At 40.7% G+C, this 21,018-nt stretch overlaps 1 protein-coding gene across 1 annotated transcript in view; it reads left to right on the top strand.

Moving 5' to 3' along the window:
* Positions 1 to 2,448: 2,448 nt before the first annotated feature.
* Positions 2,449 to 21,018, top strand: part of CACNG4 (calcium voltage-gated channel auxiliary subunit gamma 4) — a 1,134,870-nt gene continuing 1,116,300 nt past the window's right edge. The window contains exon 1 of the mRNA XM_044085097.1: positions 2,449 to 3,227. Coding sequence (XP_043941032.1) covers positions 3,005 to 3,227 — 223 coding nt within the window. The 5' untranslated portion in view covers positions 2,449 to 3,004. The remainder of the gene's footprint in view (positions 3,228 to 21,018) is intronic.

The following is a 21,018-nucleotide window of genomic DNA, read 5'->3' as shown; positions in this document are numbered from 1 at the left end:
GCATTATTTTTCTTGTAACTATCACATAGACAACACACTCATGAAAGTTGATCTGGTAGCCAGAGCTCTGGGAATCTATACCGACAATAAACCATCCTTTGACCACCTCACATCCACTATTATAAGGAACTCCCTTTTTTCACACATCTCATTTCTAACGGTATAGTGTCAAGGTCCATGGCTCATTCCACTGTTCGCAGCTCTTATCAGTCTGATTATTGAATATAATGCAACTTTAACAACTACAGTGTTTTATCACTAAAACAAATCAAGGACCTAAACCATAAAAACTATGCAGACCATTTGAAAGCCTTGTCCCACTTCTAAGTATATTACAGGCTTCTAAGAAGTGACCTCTGCTTCATGTATAGCACTTTTATAGACCCTATCCTGTTAGTCCCATTACATATTCTCATGTCCAATGGTAGTGCAGAACCTGCTTAAGGGATTTCAATCTATTTTGCAACATAAATAGGACATATTGAAGGGACAGATATGTATCACCAATGAGATCACTGTTATGGAACAGTCTTCCACACCATGTAAAGCAAAGTACTTTTACTCTTCAAACATACTTTAGTTGAATTGATGGGAAACCACAAATTCAACCCTGGTTTAGCACTAGTGTATTACATGGATAAGGACAATAAGTTCTGTATGGTGTACATTTTCTCCTTTGCTGTCTAGGGGACCATCTATGGCCAAGCACATGTTATGACTTTATACAGAGGAAATTGTTTAAGGTTCATGAAGGAGACACTTGCAGTACTCATTAGATATTCCCTGTAGGTCAATACAAGACCCCTATAGCTAAGATGGTTAAGGCTACACATCCTTTTGTATGCATAGGAATAGGCATACCATCAATGTCCTCAATTTTGCTTTAAACTAGGTCTCCAACAGTATCCCTGTCCAGATGGAGTGGTTCACAATTCATTGTTCTGTGATCTGTTAGCATGTAAAAAGCTGCACATACTTTCACTGGTGTAGCATACTGGCACCCATCATAGATCATAACACATGTTGCTGTTATTCCTCACAAAATTATTGTGCACCATGAATTACATTTTTCTAAACTAGGTACGTGTGATGCAGCACATCCCTTTTATGCATTTCTTATAAAGTCTACAATTTTGGATTCCATTATTTGCATAATCTGTGTAGCTTATTTTCATGTAGCTCTTTGTTTCAGCCCCATCATACACTCATTAGAATGCACTGCACACTGTGTTGCTTATAACATTACACAGCTGTGCTAACTATGTCATAGAATGACTCCCACCCTGCGCATTGCTGCTACTCATACTAATTTGTCCTGTGCAATGCACTAACTACCTCTTTATGAATCCCATTCATTACACGTATTGCATCCAGAAAGGATGTTCTGTGTTTCTTTCCTTGGTTTATCATAATGAATCCATGAAAAACCCTTGTTCTGCACATGTTCCAAAGATACAATTCCAGCCATTACTGCATGACACTAAGAATATATTAGGCAGAGACAAAAATGTCACTAGCTTATTTTAAGATATGTTTTCCTCCATGTTCTCAGTTATCCCACTTGGATTTCAAAGCAGTCCTGGGGTACATTTAACTGCCACGGTACAGTAAATTCTTGTTCTAAGATGTAGTAATTAACTGATTTGGCTCTGCCACTGTGATAAGCTGTTTCAGATTTGTCCTTCAGCTGTTTCACTATATTTTAACTTTTAAAAAAGTATGTATTAATGAGTGCACTTTTCACTGCTAGACCAGCATCTACTTTCTTATCCCTTCAGCGTCCATACTGAATGCATCCATTACACCCTCTTTTGATCTCTTTCTCTCTCTCTCTTTGTAATAAATGTTTTTGTTGTGTTAAGTTCTCTCACGCTATAACACTAAAACCAATTCTTCTCTCATTTCACATTCACACTTAGGTGCATATAGTATTATACGAAATTACTACACATCTGATCACTTAGCTTATTTGCTCTACTGATAAAATTACATCGGGGTTGCACAGCTGGAACACCTTTCTCGTTTTCCTGTATGTACATACACATGCGTGTATAGATACACACACACACAAAAAGCATTTATTTCTACTTGAATTTATTTTTATTTTCCTTCCAAATGTCGATTCTATTTCAACATTACAGCTATCATAGCATCAATAAAAGCATTCAGTGCTTCAGTCAGCTTTATTTTCGCATCCAAATCTATATAAACCACTGAAAAGTTTTACTTCTTCACTGTTTTGCCAATATAATGAGTCCTGCAAGCGATATGTTTTTTTGCAGGTTAAGACGTAAACGTGTTTGCTGTGCACTGCTTTTGTAATGCTTTTGCCTTTTCACAATTGCACTTGGAGCACCACAGACCCTTGACGTGTTTCATGGCAAAACAAACGGCTGCGGTGCATGTGTCAATAAAAACAAAGCCACACTTTGTTCTACCTATGCACGACTGACCGAACCTCCTCGATGTTTGCCTCTGATGGTGCTTTAACGGTCTGGCCTCTGCCTGTCATCTTCTACCAAACCAACACCCTTCACCCCACCCCAGCGTCAGGTATTTGCATATTTATTGTGTCTGGGCCTGAGATGGAAAGGTGGAGTCTCATCACGAAAGCTTCTTTTTCCCCCCACCCTTCTTTTGAGGCTCCCTTAGTACTATCCACTTCAGAGTTTTAGGAAGGCTCTGTTACACAAAGCGACATTCTGATAAGGAAAATTGTCATCCAGCATCAATATAAGACACGAGAAAAAAAGAATTAACTAAGGGACACAAACAAGCAAATGAAAGGGAAAACGCACCAGATGTTTGCCAGCCCTACGCCTGTCCCGTTTACATTTCCTGGAGTGGGACCTTACTTTTCTCCTCTCCCTTCGGCGTTTGCTGTGTCGCGCAAACTCTTGGTGGGAAACTGTTAAGAGATAAATAATGCTTGTGCTGAAGAGAAGCTGGTATAAGGGTCCACCAGGTTGCCCTCTGTCTGGATTGGGTCTGTAGGCATAGCATCATGGTGTGGTGTGATCGTGGGGTCCAGATGTTGCTGACCACCGTGGGGGCTTTTGCTGCCTTCAGTCTGATGACTATAGCTATAGGCACCGATTACTGGCTGTACTCGAGAGCTCATATCTGCAACGGTACCAACATCACAACAGATGACACTCAAGGGCAGCCCAAGAAACCGAAAGGGGACATGACCCATTCAGGACTCTGGAGAATCTGCTGTATCGAAGGTATCCACTCCAATAGTTTTATGTTCTTTGTTGTGGTTGTGCAGTCAAAGAAAGTGTAAAGAAATGTTGAAGCTGGAAGGGGTGGATGCATCAATTGTACAAGCTGGCCAAAGTGAAGGGTAAAGAATAGTAGACATGTGCAAAGAAATTAACGCAAAAAGCGCCTGGTGTGAACAGTATGAATACATAGATGACAAGTAACCGCTAAATACACTGTATATTGTGATTACAATTTCTTCATAGTAGATAATTGGGTACGAAAGTGTGACTATGGGAAGTACATAACCACAGCATTAAGTCAGGCAATAGACAAAGGTTCAAACACCGTAGCGTCATACTTATAAAAACTACATAAAAAGTAAGAACTCTGTAAAAAGCGCATCTAAGTTAATGGCATAAGCTCAAGTACTTTGGTGGCTGTGAAGAGTGTGTTAAATAAATCGTAATGACTGTCAAATATTGCTTTAAAAAGAATGTATTCCATGATGTCTAACTGCGAAATTAGGGAAGTGGTGCCGAGAAAGCAATGTACTTTGTTGCTGATGCTTCCTCTATTATTATTTGCTTCAATTTTCAATTTGATGAAAAAGACGTGTGCAGGTTTATCAATGGGTGCATGTAGTGAAAAGAGAACGCAGAGTCTGTAGCTTTACTGACTGATTTTAGTACCGCTGGGATTTTCTGAATGTACTGAACGTCTGCGTTTTTTGTTGTATTTGATGCTGTTACCAGGCAACTTGCATCTCTGAGGTTACCATGGTAACAGAGAATTAATATAAAAAAAGATCAAAATTGTTGAGTCTTTTTGATAAATATCACTTGAAGTATGATCAGTTAAGCATCATCACAATTTTTTGTGCAAGAAAGGGGCTCTTCAAATAATTTTTAGCAAACAATAATCGGTTTGTTTTCACTCTAGGTCTGTGGTCAGAGCGTGCCTGTATGCTTCTGTGAAATATTGCCTTTGTTTCTACTGTCTGAAGCACTCTTGATTCCTTTGTTGTGACACATTAAAATATTTGACAAAGTAGACGGAATAAATGATCTGCTGGAGGTTTACTACGAGTTAAGCAAGAGAAATTAATTCTACGGTGCTACTAATGAAGGTTCCATCTTGTTCAGAAGTTAGGGTGATTTATTTAAATTGAGCAAGTAGTTTATTAAACGTTTTCAGTTCAACCATTAACGGTGATAAATGCTGCAGTCTGTAGCTAAGCTCCGTTAGAGATTCCACCTTTGTTCAGAAAATGCTTCCCAGAGCCTTTTAAGCTGTGTATGTGTTAATGTGTATTTGAACTGACTTGTAGGGCTGTGATTGAAAAAGAGCAATACCACACTATTTGTTGTGCTTCCTTTTTGTATCAATGCAAAAAATAACATTTGAATCGTTTACTTATCAGTAGCGTGCCACATTTTAAGTCAATAATCTGCTGAAATGTGTGTGTGTGTGTGTGTGTGTGTGTGCGTGTGTGTGTGTGTGTGTGTTTCACTGCCATTTCCATAACCTTTTGGAGATGTGCAGAATGGGGAAATGTAACAAAATACTGCACTGTTAATACAGCGTCTTTAAATTATATTTATTCCTTAAATACATTCCTGTATGACTAAAAAGAAAGGGAAGAACAAAATAGCAACACAACAACAAAAGCCCTTCAATATAACCTGTAGAATCACAACACAAAGTATTTATCAAACAAAAATAAATGGCATATAATACATGGAAGTTTCCTTTTATCATGGAAAATGGGATTTTGCAAACTTTCATCCCATGACAAGAATTGTTTCATACCTTTAAATTATCCTTGATTTTGCCTTGTAATTGTATTCTATCCATCATAATTTTTGTGACAAAATAGTGAGGATTAAAGTTAAATTATTTCATTTACAATTGCAAACTTTGTGTTCTTCAGAAAATGCATACTGATATGAATCCTCTTTAGGTAACTATTCTTTCAATCTTTTGAAGGTCTTTCTGATTTTGAGCCTTTTTGCTTGTTTGTTGGTTTTAGATATAAAAGGTTTAAAGTTATGTGTGCTATGCAACAAAAACAACCAAATAATATATTTGTAATTTATGTATGCACTGTCAGTGGCCCCAAAACTGATGAAAAAAATAACATTATTACAATAAGGTTAATAAATAAGTACCTCATACAAAGTGTGCTCTAGTGAGGTGCATTCATCTGAACCTATGTTATTAACAACACTTTTTGTTGCTATAGTGGTGTTGTAGCTTCTGTGGGAAACCACAGTGCTCACAGTAGTGAGTTATTTGCAGCATTTGTAAGCAGGTAGACTTTTGATTTACAGCTATAGTGGGGACATTTAGTATCCTCAACAGTGAGACATTGCATCACTGTTCAGCACTGTCTACATTGTTGTACTGAAGTAAATTATTATAAAACTCTGCAGGGATTTAATGGTTGTCCTCCTGTCTTGCCCAGGGGCAGTATGTATTCAAACAGTTCCAAGAGCAAGTTTTTTTTTTTTTTTTGTGTTGCTGCTACAGTGATGTAGCATCTTTGGCAAAACCTACTACCCTCAGTAGTGAAATATTCACAGCATTTGTAAGCAGTTAGGCTGTTGGCTGTAGCTGTTGTGAGAAAAGAATAGCACCCACAGGAGTGAGGTATTAGGGCAGCATTTTAGCTCTGTGTGCACTGCTGTGTATGTTTATTGTATTTATTTATTTATTTACATGTTTTTTTTTTCAGACTACTTAAAACTGTTATAAAGCTCCCTGCTGGTCTGGTGGTTCTGCTCCCATCCTGCTTATGAGTGCCATTTAAACAGCCCCCAAGAGTGAGCTGTTCTTTTCTGGTATTGCAATCTCTAGTATTCACATTAGTGAGATATTTGCAGTTAGGTTTTCAGTTTATTACTACTGTGGGGAAAGTATAACACCCACAGAGGTGAGATATTAGAGCAGTGTCTTAATTATGTAGGCTGTGTGGTTTAGAATCTGTTGAATAATCTTAGAGACCTCACAGCAGATAGGCCAGTTAGTTCCCATATGAAAGAAAAAGAAGTTTTGTACTCACCATCACATTCCGCCTGTGTTGTCTGCTTCAGTCTCCATCAAACCTGTGGGGTCTCTGTTCCGAGCTCGGAACTGACTCAGTCATCATCAAGCTTAGGATTCCAGGCTTGAGCTGCTATCACCCTACCCATGCATCTTTGCTCCTCTCAGATACCTCAGATCGTGTTTGGTGCAATATTTTTAGCAGATAAAAAATACATTCTACACACAAAGAAACACAAGAGCATAAAAAGATGCTCAGGACCTCAAAACAGGAACTTGCAATCCATCAGGCTCTTCGGAGATAAGTAAGGAGGAAGGAGGGGGGCAGGTTGATGAAGACTGAAGCAGAAACATAGATGGAATGTTATGGTGAGTACGTAACTTCTTTACCTGATGTTCTCTATTCAGTCTTCATCAAACCTGTGGAAAAGAGTTCCCAGCTACATAAATCTGGGTGGCCTCATGGAAGGATATTCTGGAGCACTGCAGAACCAAAAGCAGCGCTGTTCCTGGATATGATGTCAAGTTTGCAATGCAAAATAAAAGTGTGGGAGTTTCCCACAAAACAGCTGCACATATCTTCTAAAGAAATGCTAGACCAAAAAGCCTGGGACGTGGCTATGGATCTTATGGAATGAGCTTTGACTGGTTTAGGTAAAGGAACATTGTTTGATGAATACACATGAGTAATACAATCTCTTAACCATTAAGCAATAATAGCTTTAACAATAGCTTTCCCTTTTCTGGAATCTGAGAAATCGACAAGCAACTGATCAGATTTCTTGAGAGTTTTTGTCCTATCCAGGTAGAAGTGCAATTGTCTATGAACGTCTAAAAGATGCAACATGTATTCACCCTTATTTTGGAAGTTCAGAAAAAAACACAGGGAGATTAATGGACTGATTAATGGTGTTTAGTACTCAAGGTAACTGTCTCTATGCAAAATGAGATAGAGAGGTTCGGAAGATAGAGCCTGAAGTTCTGAAACCCTCTTGGTCAAAGTAATAGTCAATAACAAGGCTGTTTTCCAGGAAAAGAATTTCAACTCTGCCTTAGCAGCAGGTTCAAAGAGAGGTAAGGTCAGAGCTTGAAGAACCAAAGTAAGATCCCACAGTGGAGTAGGATCTTTGATAGGAGGTCAAAGAAGAAATGTACCCTTAAGAAAAGCTGTACAAAGTTTAGATGAAGCTAAAGATGTAGCATTCTTTGCAATGTGAAAATTAGAAATGGCTGCTGACTGAACTTTGACAGTAGAGAAGTTGGCACCCGAACGAAAAAGACCAGCCAGGAAATCCAATACTGCCGAAATGGATGCTTTAAGCAGATCAATGTGACGCTGTCGAGCCCAAATGGGAAATCTTTTCCATTTACTTTTATAAATTTTCCAGGTAAGAGACTTATGGGAGGAAATGATCATTTTCTGTACTGGGGAATAAAGCCTGGGTTGTCTAGCCATCATTAGAATTGGAGAAACTATGTGGTTAGTTTCAAACTGTGAAGATCTGGATGAGCTTGCCCTGAAGGGTGGGACAGAAGGTCCAGATGTGGTTCCAAGGTCCACTGAGGGTAAATTAGGTGAGACCACAGGAAGGTGAACCAAACTTGTCAAGGCCAAAAAGGGACAATGAGGATCAAAATGGGGATCACTTTGCTCTTCAAGCTGCATGCTTTCTGAAGAAATTTGGGAATCAGAGGAAGAGGTGGAAATGCCTAAAGAAGACTGGGAGGCCAATCATGGACTAGAGCATCTCTTGGTGACTGTCTCTGTGGAGAGATCAAGGCAAAGAACCTGCTGCATGTGTTGTTGAATGGAGAGGCAAAAAGGTTGCAGCAGGGTTGACCCCATCTGAGGAAAATCCGGTTTGCCACTGACTGATTCAGAGACCACTCATGAGACATGAAAAGAACTCTGCTGAGTCTGTCCACTAATATGTTGTGCTCCCCTGGAATGTGCATTGCAACTATAAAGCAGTTGATAGAGAGAGCTCATTGCCTCTCAACAAAGGGCTTGGTTCCACCTTGTTCGTTGAGATACTACACAACAGACATGTTGTTGTACTGAATCGCAATCATCCACAGAGGAAGAAGGGAGTGAAGGGCTTTCAGCACTGAAAGCACCGCCCTCTTCTCTAGGATGGTGATATGCAGATTGATCTCTTGAGGAGTCCACATGCCTTGAACTGTCCATCCCAGGTAATGCCCCCACCACCCCAGATGGAAGGCATCAGTGGTCAATGTGGTAACAGGGGTGGAAGAATGAAAGGTCGACCCTGAGACACTTCTGGATTGTGAAGCCACCACAAAAGAGAATTTCTGCACAATTATGACAGTCATATAGGATGATTGAGGGGATGATGTAGAAGAGACCACTGGACAGACAACGTCTACTGGAGAAGTCTCATATGTAAGCGAGCTGTTGGTATTAAAATTATAGTTTCAGCCATATCACCCAGAACCCTGAGAACCAGATTTGCTGGAGAAACTGGCACTGCTAGCATTTACCTGATATGCATCTGCAGTGAGAGAATCCTGTCTGGTGGAAGATAGGTCAGGGTTTTGTTTGTAACCAAGTGGACTCCTATAAACTCTATCATTTGCACAGGTTGCAATTGTGACTTTTGAAGGTTTATGGTAAGGTAGGGGCCCATTGTAAGAGAAAGTCGCTGGCCTGGACCAGTAGATGCCTAGATCTATGTATTTATTTATTTATTTAACAGCAAATCACACCATTTATTTGTTTGTTTGTTTGTTTGTTTATTGCATTTGTTTACTAGGAAGGTCCACTGAGCCTATGTGAGCCTAGGTAAGCCCATTTTCAGTGGAGGCCCAGGGAGAAAAGCAACAGATAGATTAAACAGTACATACATGAAGTAACAGAAAATGCAGAGTATATCCAGTCACAATGCTTGGAATAGTAAGAGGAACAAATGCAGATATACAGAACATATTTACATTGGGAGTAGATTACATACATTAAGCGGTTCATACACAAAATAACACATAGTTCATAGTATATACAGTCACAATGCTAGGAATAGTATTAGCACAAAAGTATGGATTATTACTTACACAGTACATATTAGCATTGCACAATTCAGTTCATAAAGGTAATAAGACTATATGATTACAGTATCAGTTAAATGATTATTAACTAATGGAGGTTTGTGGGCATGAGCAGTGGAATCTTATGAACACAGAGAAGTGCATATGAAATCAGATATGGTAAGTGAAAGAGAATGCAAGTGTTAGGATGGAAATAAGGCAGGGGGGAGAGTGGTGGAGTCATGTTTTGGAGAGTTTTGTATTGTCACATGCATATAGCCAGAGAGAGAGGAGAGGTGTTGTCTGAGGGACTTCTTAAAGAGAACAGGATTGCTGGTGGTTCTGATTGAAGATGAGAGAGAGTTCCATAATTCTGAGACAGTAAAAGAGTAGAGCATTTCACCAGCTGAGAGATTTGGTTTATCTACTTTGAGCAGCAGTTTGTTTTCTGATCAGAGGTCTGTTTGGGTGATTCATGGTCAGTAGGGAAGAAAGAGAAGGCAGACTGATGGTTTATATGTAAGTTTATATGCAGTAGGTAGTTGGAGTTAAGTGAGATAGTGTGGAAGTTCGAGCCAGTTTAGTTGGCATAGGGAAGAACAGTGGTATGCTGAAAATTTTGCATTTGTTACAAATTTAGCAACCTTATTGTAGCATGAATCTAGTTTGTTTTTCAGGGAAGACTGGATATTGGTAAGGATTAGGGCACCATATAAAAGAAAAGGTAGCAGGAAGAATGAGGCTAGAGCTTTTTTAGAAGAGAGATAAAGGAGGTAGTTTTGTCTGTAGAGAATTCCCCATTTTGGTGTATTTTTCTGATGTTGCTGTGGATGTGTAGGTCAAATGTCAGGTTTTCATCTATGATGACAGCTAGTAGTTCAATACCTGGAACAACTTCAATAATGGTGTTGTTTTGGGAGTGGACAGACAGTTCATTCTTGTTAATGGGGGTCGTTTTTTGGGGGTGAATATCAGCAGTTTAGATTTATTGGGGTTTAGAGCAAGGTGGTTATTGGGCATTCAAGTTTTAGTTGATCTTCTTCTTCTTCTTTCGGCTGCTCCCATTAGGGGTCGCCACAGCGGATAATCTGTTTCCATTTCTTCCTGTCCTCTGCATCTTGCTGTGACACACCAACCACCTGCATGTCCTCTCTCACCACATCCATAAACCTTATCTTAGGCCTTCCTCTTTTCCTGTTACCTGGCAGCTTCATCCTTAGCATCTTTTTCCCAATATAGGAACTGAAGATGCAAAAACCAAATGGCTGCAGGTACACTGAGGTGCCCAAAACACACAACAACAGCAAAAGTAAATTAAGGCACCAAAGTTACACACTGGAAATCAGTCACTGTACTTTATTGCAGAAGACAAACAGTAATCTGTCACAAATCACTCCTGACACTCTTTTCCACCCACTCCATCTTGCCTGTACTCTCTTCTTCATCTCTCTTCCACACTCACTATTACTCTGAACTGTTGATCCCAAGTATTTAAACTCATCCACTTTCACCACCTCTACTCCCCGCATCCTCATCATTCCTCTATCCTCCCTCTCATTCACACACATATATTCCGTCTTAGTTCTGCTGACCTTCATTCCTCTTCTCTCTAGAGCATATCTCCACCTCTCCAGGGTCTCCTCCACCTGTTCCCCACTCTCACTACAGATCACAATGTCATCTGCAAACATCATAGTCCACGGGGACTCCTGTCTGATTTCGTTTGTCAGCCTGTCCATCACCATTGCAAATAAGAAAGGGCTCAGAGCTGATCCTTGATGTAATCCCACCTCCACCTTAAACGCATCTGTCACTCCCACTGCAGACCTCACCGCTATCACACTACCCTCATACATATCCTGTACCACTCTTACATACTTCTCTGACACTTCCAACTTCCTCATACAATAAAACAACTCATCTCTAGGCACCCTGTCATATGCTTTCTCTAAGTCCACAAAGACACAATGCAACTCCTTCTGACCTTCTCTGTACTTCTCCATCAATACTCTCAGAGCAAACATCGCATCTGTAGTGCTCTTTCCTGGCAATAAACCATACTGCTGATCACTAATCATCACCTCCCTTCTTAACCTAGCTTCCACTACTCTTTCCCATAACTTCATGCTGTGACTGATCAGTTTAATACCTCTGTAGTTACTACAGCTCTGCACATCACCCTTATTCTTAAAAATCGGTACCAAAAAACTTTTTCTCCTTTCCTCAAGCATCCTCTCATTTTCCAAGATTTCATTAAACAATCTAGTTAAAAACTCCACTGCCATTTCACCTAAACACCTCCATGCTTCCACAGATATGTCATCTGGACCAACAGCCTTTCCATTATTCATCCTCTTCATAGCTATCCTTACTTCCTCCTTGCTAATCCACTGCATTTTATGATTCACTATACGCACATCATCCAACCTTCTCTCCCTTTCATTCTCATCATTCATCAACCCCTCAAAGTACTCTTTCCATCTGCTCAACACACTCTCCTCGCTTGTGAGTACGTTACCCTCATTATCCTTTATCACCCTTACCTACTGCACATCTTTACTAGCTCGGTCCCTCTGTCTAGCCAATCAGTACAGGTCCTTTTCTCCCTCCTTACTGTCCAACTTTTCATATAACTCTTCATATGCCTTATCAGCCTTCGCCACCTCTCTCTTTGCCATGCACCTCATCTACTTATACTCCTGTCTACTTTCTTCATCTCTCTGACAATCCCACTTCTTCATCGCCAACCTCTTTCTCTGTATACTCTCCTGTACTTTCTCATTCCACCACCAGGTCTCCTTGTCCTCCTTCCTCTTTCCAGGTGACACACCAAGCACCTTTCTAGCCATCTCCCTTACTAGCTCTGCTGTAGTTACCCAGCTATTCGGTAACTCTTCACTGCCACCCAGTGCCTGGCTTAACTCTTCCCTGAACTCCACCTCACAATTACCCTTTTTCAATTCCCACCATTTGATCCTTGGTGCTACCCTCACACTCATCCTCCTCTTCTTGATCACCAGTGTCATCCTACAAACCACCATCCTATGCTGCCTAACTACACTTATCCCTGTCACCACTTTACAGTGTCCAATCTCCTTCAGACTCGCCCTTCTACACAAGATATAATCCACCTGTGTGCATCTTCCCCCACTCTTGTATGTCACTCAATGCTCCTCCTTCTTGTTAAAATACATATTCACTACAGCCATGTCTATCCTTTTTGCAAAATCCACTACCATCTGACCTTCTGCATTCCTTTGCTTAACACCATACCTACCCATCACTTTCTCATCCCCTCTGTTCCCTTCACCAACATGCCCATTAAAATCTGCTCCAATCACCACTCTCTCACCCTTGGGTACAGTCATCAACCCTTCATCCAACTCACTCCAAAATTTTTCTTTCTCATCCATCGCTCACCCAGCTTGTGGAGCATATGCACTAACAACATTCATCATTACACCATCAATTTCCAGCTTCATAAACATCACTCTATCCGACACTCTCTTCAACTCCAAAACACTCTTAGCATACTGTTCTTTCAGGATAACGCCTACGCCATTTCTCCTCCCATCCACACTATGATAAAACAATTTGAACCCGCCTCCAGTACACCTAGCCTTGCTCCCCTTCCATCTGGTCTCTTGCACACACTACATACCAACCTTCCTTCTGTCCATCATATCAGCTAGCTCTCTCCCTATAGCAGTCATACTGCCAACATTCAAAGTTCCAACCCTTACTACCACAGTCCTAGCCTTTACCTGCCTTTGGGCATGCATTCCCCCTCTTCTCCTCCTTCGGCCAACAGTAGCCCAATTTCTGCCAGCACCTTGTTGGTCAACAGTACTGGTGGCGGTCGTTGTTAACCCGGGCCTCGACTGATCCAGTATGTATATCTGTACTGTTGTCTGCATGTATGATTTGGCAAAGTTTTACGCTGGATGCCCTTCCTAACACAACTCTCTTCATTTATCCGGGCTTGGGACCGGCACAAAGAAATGCACTGGCTTGTGCATCCCCAGTGGCTGGGTTTCAAGTTTTAGTTGATATAAAGGCATTTTGGATGAGACATTGTAGCTCAGATGTGGATTTGGCAGTGCAGATGATTGTAGAATCATCTGGATATTGGATGACAGTGCCTTGAGTAAGAGTGGCATGGAAACTGTTAATCAATATGCTAAATAGGAGGGGGCCCAATATGGATCCTGTAGCAGTATTTAGGAATGGTGAGAAGGAGTGTTGCCATTTAGTAGGTTGTTGCCTTTTGGAGTGATAGTTTAAGAACCAATTTAGGGTTGGGGTGAGATAACCAAGTTGGAGAGTTTGGAGAGAAGAAGGGGATAGGATATCGTATCAAAGGCCTTTGAGAGGTTAAGGAAGAGTGATGAGACAAAGTAACCAGCATCATGGCCCCTATTTATGGTGTCCATGAAGGATCTTGGGATTCTCTCGACTAGGGGTGCAAGGAGCCAGTCATCCAGGTAAGGAAACACATTGGTTGCATTTGGTGACCACCCTGGGGGTTGTGGTGAGACCAAATGGAAGCACAGGAAATTGGTAGTGACTGGCTCCCTCCCTGAAATTGAGATACCTTCTGGAGCATCTGTTCATTTTGATGTGATAGTACACATCCTTCAGGTCTGTCAAGCACATCCAGTCATCCTTCTGCAGGAAAGGAAGGATGGAATGAACTGTGACCATCCTGAACTTTGTGTGTCTCACTGATTAGTTCAGATAAGTCTTGTCAAGTATGGGCCTGAGACCCCCCATTTTCTTTGGAACTAAAAAGAAGCGGGAGTAAATCCTTGATCCATGCTAGTCTGTGGGGACCTCCTGGATAACTCCTTTTTGGAGTAACTTTGCAATTTTCAAATTTACTGCCTCCCTCTGATTGCGTGGAACATCAGAGAAGTGTTGTTTTGATTTGGAGGGGAGTTAAAAAGGGAATTCAGTAACCTCTGGCTATGACCTCTGGATATGACACCTTGCACCCATCAGTCATTGAATAACTAGGCTTCTAGGTGCAAGGAGCATTGCTCCCCCCATCTGCCTTCAGAGATGGACAATCAGGAAACACCTCAGGGATGCTGCAAGGATTTCTGTGAGGGAGAATCCCAAGATCTCTTATTCAATGGACCCCTCTGCCCCAAGGGCAGCATCTACAGCTCAAATTATTTCCCCCTCTGCCCCTGGGGGAAAAGTCTCCCTGAGTGTCCTGGAAAGGACCCTGGAATTTTCAGAACTACAACATCTTTCCCCTGCTCTGAGTCCTGAAGAAGGACCTTTACAGAGTGGAGAAGCAGATTCTGATGGCAAACAGGGTCCTTCCATCTTTTTCACTGTGGGAGAGTATGTAATGACCAGTCAGTCTAAAGAGGGAGGAACCATCAGAGAGGATACTGACAAAAGATGCCTTAAAAGGTTCCACAAAATCACACAGCTGCATCTAGACATGGCGCTGAATGGCAATGCCGGAACCGGACACTATAGAGGTGCCCGCAGCTGTGTGAGATCGGCCTCATGGATACATTGGAAAATGACTGCAGAGTGGCCATATGGGAGGTAAAGGAACTCCATTCCTTCACCATCATGGACTCAGGGCCAGAACTAGAAATTCCTTAAGCAAGTCCCTCTGTAGCCTTGTAAAATGGGAAAGGTAATTGAGGGCAAAGGTGGAAGAAGTGTAGACCCTTTTTTCAAATCTGTCTATAGCCTTATACTCCCTGTTAGGGGGATGGACAGTAGAGCTTTCTTGGGCAAGGTCTTTCTTGGTCGCTGTTGCCACCACTATGGCATCTACTGGAATGCCCTTCATCCAGTGAGTTCTATCCTTAGGACACCAAGGATCTTATCCATTCTTTTAAGGAAAGGTTCTGCAGCATCTGGTTCCTTCCATGCCCTTGCAGACAACCAGGTCTACAAGGGGATCTGCGGGGGCAGGCACCCAGGATGTAGATGGGCTGGTCCCAAAGACCTCCAAGAACAGTGACTCATCCAGGGTGGAGTTTAGGGTTGACCAACAACTTCTCTGGTGAAGAATCTCTAAAGTGTCTCCAAAGGAGACACTGGGTGGATATCTGGGGGACCCCTCCCCTTCATCGAAGTCAGTGTCTGTCACGAGAGATTCCTCTGGGAAATCCAGGCGCTTCCTTTTGCACCTTTTCTTCTGGAGAACCTCCTCAGTGGAGTGCTCTGGAAAGGTGCTGGAAGAAGTCTGGGCTTCCCTAAGTGGAATACACTAGAAACCCTTAGGAACTGGCTTGCCCCAGTGGCAGAAGAGAGGCCTTTGACACAGAGCCCAGGAGGGGAAGGGGTGGATCTCAAATGGTAGGGGCCAGCAGTCTCCTAGGAGCAGAGAGGACCTTCTCCACCACCTCGAAGGCAGAAGCACTACCAGAGTCTCGAGGAAGCCTGTTCTGTCATGAGGGATCAGGAGCAGACCGACTCCAGTCACCAGTGGCACTCTGCACTGAGGGGGGCATCAGCACTGAGCTGTTGAACACCAAGGTGTCGAGGGGAAGCGACAACTCTGAGAACTTCAGAGTCAAAGTCATCACCCCAAACTCGACATTGAGGCTTCGGGTTTGCTTGGCCCAGAAGCGGTTGGAACTGAGCGAGTCAAGGAAGCAGTCAGACTTGAAGTAGGAAGAACTATCGGGCCCAACAGGCAGGCACCAGGGGCTGACGGATCCAGGAGCTCTGAAACAGTAAGCTGGATTGGAGAAGGAGAGACAATCCTACAGAGAGAAGGTCTGCTGGCAGATCCTGCAGTGGACAGAGCTGTGTGGACCCCCATCTGGAGCTGTGCATGGAGAAACTTCCTCATCAACCAGTCCACCTCGTTCTCCAACAGGCTATGACAGGACCTGATGGATGAGGACACAGAGGAGGGTCTGGAAGGATGCCTAGGTGAAGTAACCTTCAGAGATAAGATAAGTGCCGAAGGCTCTGGCCCTGAAGAGGGAGCAGGGGCATGGGGTAGAGAGGAAGACACTAGTATCGGAATTGCAAAACTCTGCTCCAAAGGTCTCAAGGCCTTCATTGGAGGCTCTGACTCAGCAGACACAGAGGGGTCAATGGACAATTTCTTATGGTCCCTGGCCTCCTTAAATTTTTTGGTGGGGTTTTGAGCCCCTGAAACAGAAGCAATGGCAGAAGAAGGAGGGGGAATAAGACCCCTGAGCACAAGCTAGTTTCTTCTATCTGCAAGGGACCAGGAAAGAAAGAACTTGCAGATAGAAAAAGCCACCTGAAGATTGGCAGGGCCCAAATAGTAAATTCCCTCCTTGTGGGCATCAAATACAGGTATCTTATGCCCACAGGAAGTGCATTTTTGAAACCCAATCAGTTTGTCAGATTTCTCTGACATGATAGCAGAAAAGAAAGGGTAGGAGATAGAAAGGGGGGACAAACACTACTCTACAGCTATGGAAATACAAATAACTTTTTTTTTCTAAACAGGCAGAAAGAGAAGGAAGGGTAGAAAAATAAAGAAAAAAAACACCAAAAGACCACTTACGGCTGACTAAAAGACTTTAAAAACACCCAAGGAGAAGGTCTAACAGGATCATGATGCTTTCACTGAGCATGCCAAATGAGATCTGAGGTATCTGAGAGGAACAAGGCAGTGTAGGTAGGGTAGGAGGAGCTTTAGTTTGGAATCTTAAGCTTGCTGATGGCCAAGTCAGTTCTGAGCTTGGAACCGAGAACTCACAGGTTTGATGAAGACTGAACAGACAATATCAGACAACATCAGATCAATTGATGACACATGACAAAGCTAAAGAGAATATGTCACAGAAAGATGTTCTGGAACTTTCTGTCAAATGCCTGCAGGAAATGGAGAAGACAGAGTGTGTCCTTAATTTAGAAGAAAATGATCTATGTGAAACATTGCTTGATTTAACAGAGATGGATAGACATATTAAGATCAATGAAAGAAATAGATTACAAAAAATCAATAAGACCCCGAATGTTAGAAGTTTGATAAAACAAATGAGTACAGTAATTAAGCCTGTTCATAGAAATCCATGCAATATAACAGAAGTAAATGGGAGCTAAGAAATTGAAGAGGGAGGTCAAACTACAACTTTGAAAACTGAAATAAACAAGCTGGACAAACAAATTAAGCATAGTGTGAGACAATATCAAGAAAAAATTTGAAGAAAATGTATATAAAGATATTGAGCATAATAGGAAATCTTTTTATAGGTACATAAGATGTGGAAGGAGTAAAGACATACACATTGATAAACTGTGTGTAGATTCCAAAATTTATTCTCAATCACAACAGACTACAGATTTATTTACAAAATCTTATGCGAAATAGTATGGCTCCACAAAAGGGGTGATAAGTTGCCCTAGTGACATCCAAGTAAACACAGAAATTAGAATCAAATTAGATTATATTGAAAAAGAATTGCACAAACCGGATCCAAGCAAAGCACAGGGAGGAGAGAGAATTAGTAATAATGACCTGAGAATACTTCAGCATGAACTTACAGTATTATTATTTATTAGGTCTTATAAATGTGGGAAGAGTCCTCAAGATTGGAGATATGCACTTATTAAACCTGTCTTTAAGGGAAAGGGAAGTAGGACAAACCCAAAGTCATATAGCCCCTTAAGTCTACTTTTTTGTTGTGGAAAAATAATGGAGAAGGTAATATTGGATAAGTCATTGTCAGAATTGAATAAGTTAATATAATCACAGCTATGAATGAAAAATCATGCTGTGATATAATTTATATAGATTTAACTTCAGCTTTCAACAGGGTCATACATAAAATACTAATCAGTAAATTAGTACAAGTAGGTACTGATGTACTCTTGATAAGATGGATAGCTGCATAGCTTACAAATAGCACACAGCAAGTATCATACAGCAGTTGACAGGTGAAATCCTTGGTTACAGTCAGGGCATCCCACAGAGGCTCTATACTAAGCCCTTACTTGTTTATATTGTATCTTTCATACCTAACTTTTTCATCTGAGGTGTTCTACAGTCTATATGCAGATGATCTGAAATTGGGTAAACTGATTACATGTGTTACAGATAAGGCATGTCTTTAAAATAACTTAACTAAATTGACCATTTGGGCACAGGAGAAAAATATGCTGCTAAATATATAAAAAAAACTAAGCATATGAGATTTGGGAGACATAAATTGAAAGGTGAATATTTAATACAGAACACAGTGATTGAAACTGTAGATTCATTTAAGGACCTGGGTATGTGGGTAGAGCCAGCTCTGAGTTTTTCTAATTATATCAACTAATTGGTTAATGATTGTTATAGAACTATAGGTTGTATAAAAAGATTTATAAAGTCTAGGAAATCAGAAATGATGAAGTCATTGTTTGTTAGTTACATTAGACCCAAACCTGAGTATGTAATAACAATATGGAAACATTATAAGAAAACAAGCATGAGTAAACTGGAAAGAGTACAGCAGAAATATATCAAGGGCATCCATGGATGTGAAAATATCTGACCTTGCACAGTGTCTCTTATAGATATCTAACAGGAGATCTTATTTGAGTATATAGGGTATTTAGAGGCAGCTATCTCTGGGAATGTTTAGGGCTATCAAAAAGTACTAGAGAATCATCAGAAAACCTATGCAGAAGATTCTCTAGGAATGAGAAGTGTCCTAATTGGTTCTCTGAGAGAGCAGCTGATACATGCAACAGACTACCAAATTTCATTAAAGCAAGTACTAGTTTAGATGTTTTTAAGAACAGCCTGGACACATATTATGGGAACAAGTGTTTTGGTATATTGGCATGCTAGAAAGGCATTAATGCCTGAGCTTGAAATATATGCATGTATGTATGTATATATTACCACGCAGCTAAATTAATAACAAAAGTCTTACCACAAAAACGCAGGGCAGTAAGGGCAAGGAAGGGGAGAAATAAAATGCCATTATAAAAGTATCGAATAGAGAAAAGTATAAAGCAATTAGAACAAGAAGTGTCACTGTTAGAAGAGTACAGAAGAGGGAACAGATCAACAACAATACTCAGAAAGATAGACGTGATAAAAGCAGCAGGACATCTAAGAAGAGACCAGGATCTATCATACACTATTGCAAATAATAAACTAAAGATCTCAGCACAGGCAGAAAAGTACAATATAACCAGTTTACTGATGAACCAAAAAAGTTTTTTAGAGAATTGGGAAACAAGGCAAAGGGAATGGAAACACCACCTAAAAAAGGAATAGACACATTTTGGAGAAATATCTATGAATATCATGTGGAACATAGCAAAGATGCTGAATGGACAGAAGTAAAATAAAGAATAAGAAGCTTTAATGTATGAGATATGAAATAGGATGAAGTAATGGCCAGAGAAATTGAAACAAAATTAAGAAAAGCTCCTAATGGGAAACCTCAGGCCCAGATGCAGTACCTAACTTCTGGCTAAAAGTATTAACATTTTTGCATAAAGCTTTATCCCTGAGTAAGAACTATTTGTATGTGGACACCAAATAGATGCCAACCTGGTTAACAACAGATACTCCCTAAGAGTGAACCTGCAAGACATCTTAAAAACTATAGAGCAATAACTTGCCTTCCAACGATGTATATTCTATACACTGGAATTGATGCTGATAGAGTTTGTAGTCATTTAGAAGAAAACTCAATCATGGCAGCAAAACAGAAGGATAACAAAAGAAAGTCATATGGGACAAATGATCATTTGTTGTTAAATTCATAATGTAGAATTGCAAAAAGGGAAGCATCTAAGTATGGCATGGATAGACTATAAAAAAGCATTTGACAGCACCCCACATTCATGGATAAAAGAATGCTTGCAAATGTGTAAGACACACCCTACATTGATCAATTACATTACATTACAGTGACCATGAAAACAGTGGCAAACCACTCTGCAGCTAAGCCATGATAAAGGACAAATTACTAGCCCAGGGATACAAATTCAGAGGTGGATATTCCAGGGTAACATTTTGTCACTGCTGTTCTTTTGTTTTTCCCTTAACCCATTAAGTTACTTAACAGATTAGCTCACAGAAAGCAACAACGTGTAAAGACTGGTCATTTTCGTTTTGTGGATGACTTACAACTGTATAGTTGTTTAGATGAGGAAGTAAAAGCACAACTGCAAGTTGTCAAAACTTTCTCGGGTGATATAAGAATGTCATTTGGTCCTGATAAATGAGCAAAAGCAGCATTTAAAGCAGGAAAACTACAGCACCAAGAAAATATCAATTTGTAATAGGAGTGTGATATAAGGAACTTGAGCAGGAGGAAGTGTATAAATATCTGGGAATTTATGAAGAATCAACAATAAGACATGAACAAATGTGAATGAAACTTAATAAGGAATATTGTAGAAGTCTAAAATTAATACTGAAAACAGCTCTATTATCTAGGTACAAAGTCCAAGCTATAAACCAGTTTACTCCTCCTGTTCCAACTTATAGTTTTGGGATAACTGCTGGCCTCAAAAGGTATTGGGTCAGTTGAACAGGAAAACAAGAAAAATGCTTCATGTTTATCAAATGATTTATAAAAATGTGTATACCAGCTTTATATATTCCCCCTTCTGAAGGAGGTATGGGCCTCCTCGAAACTGATTGCATGTATACATCTGCAATCGTAGGACTGCATACATATATGCTGACCCCACAAGATCCAAACATTGTGAACATTTTAAAACATGAGGAGAGCAAATCTAAGATGACTTCCCTGCTTA

The sequence above is a fragment of the Protopterus annectens genome, chromosome 10.part0, assembly GCF_019279795.1.
Source record: "Protopterus annectens isolate FY-2018-M chromosome 10.part0, PAN1.0, whole genome shotgun sequence".
Taxonomy (NCBI): Eukaryota; Metazoa; Chordata; order Ceratodontiformes; family Protopteridae; genus Protopterus; species Protopterus annectens.
Note: the sequence above shows the minus strand (reverse complement) of the source record. Positions and strands in the feature narration are given on the sequence as shown.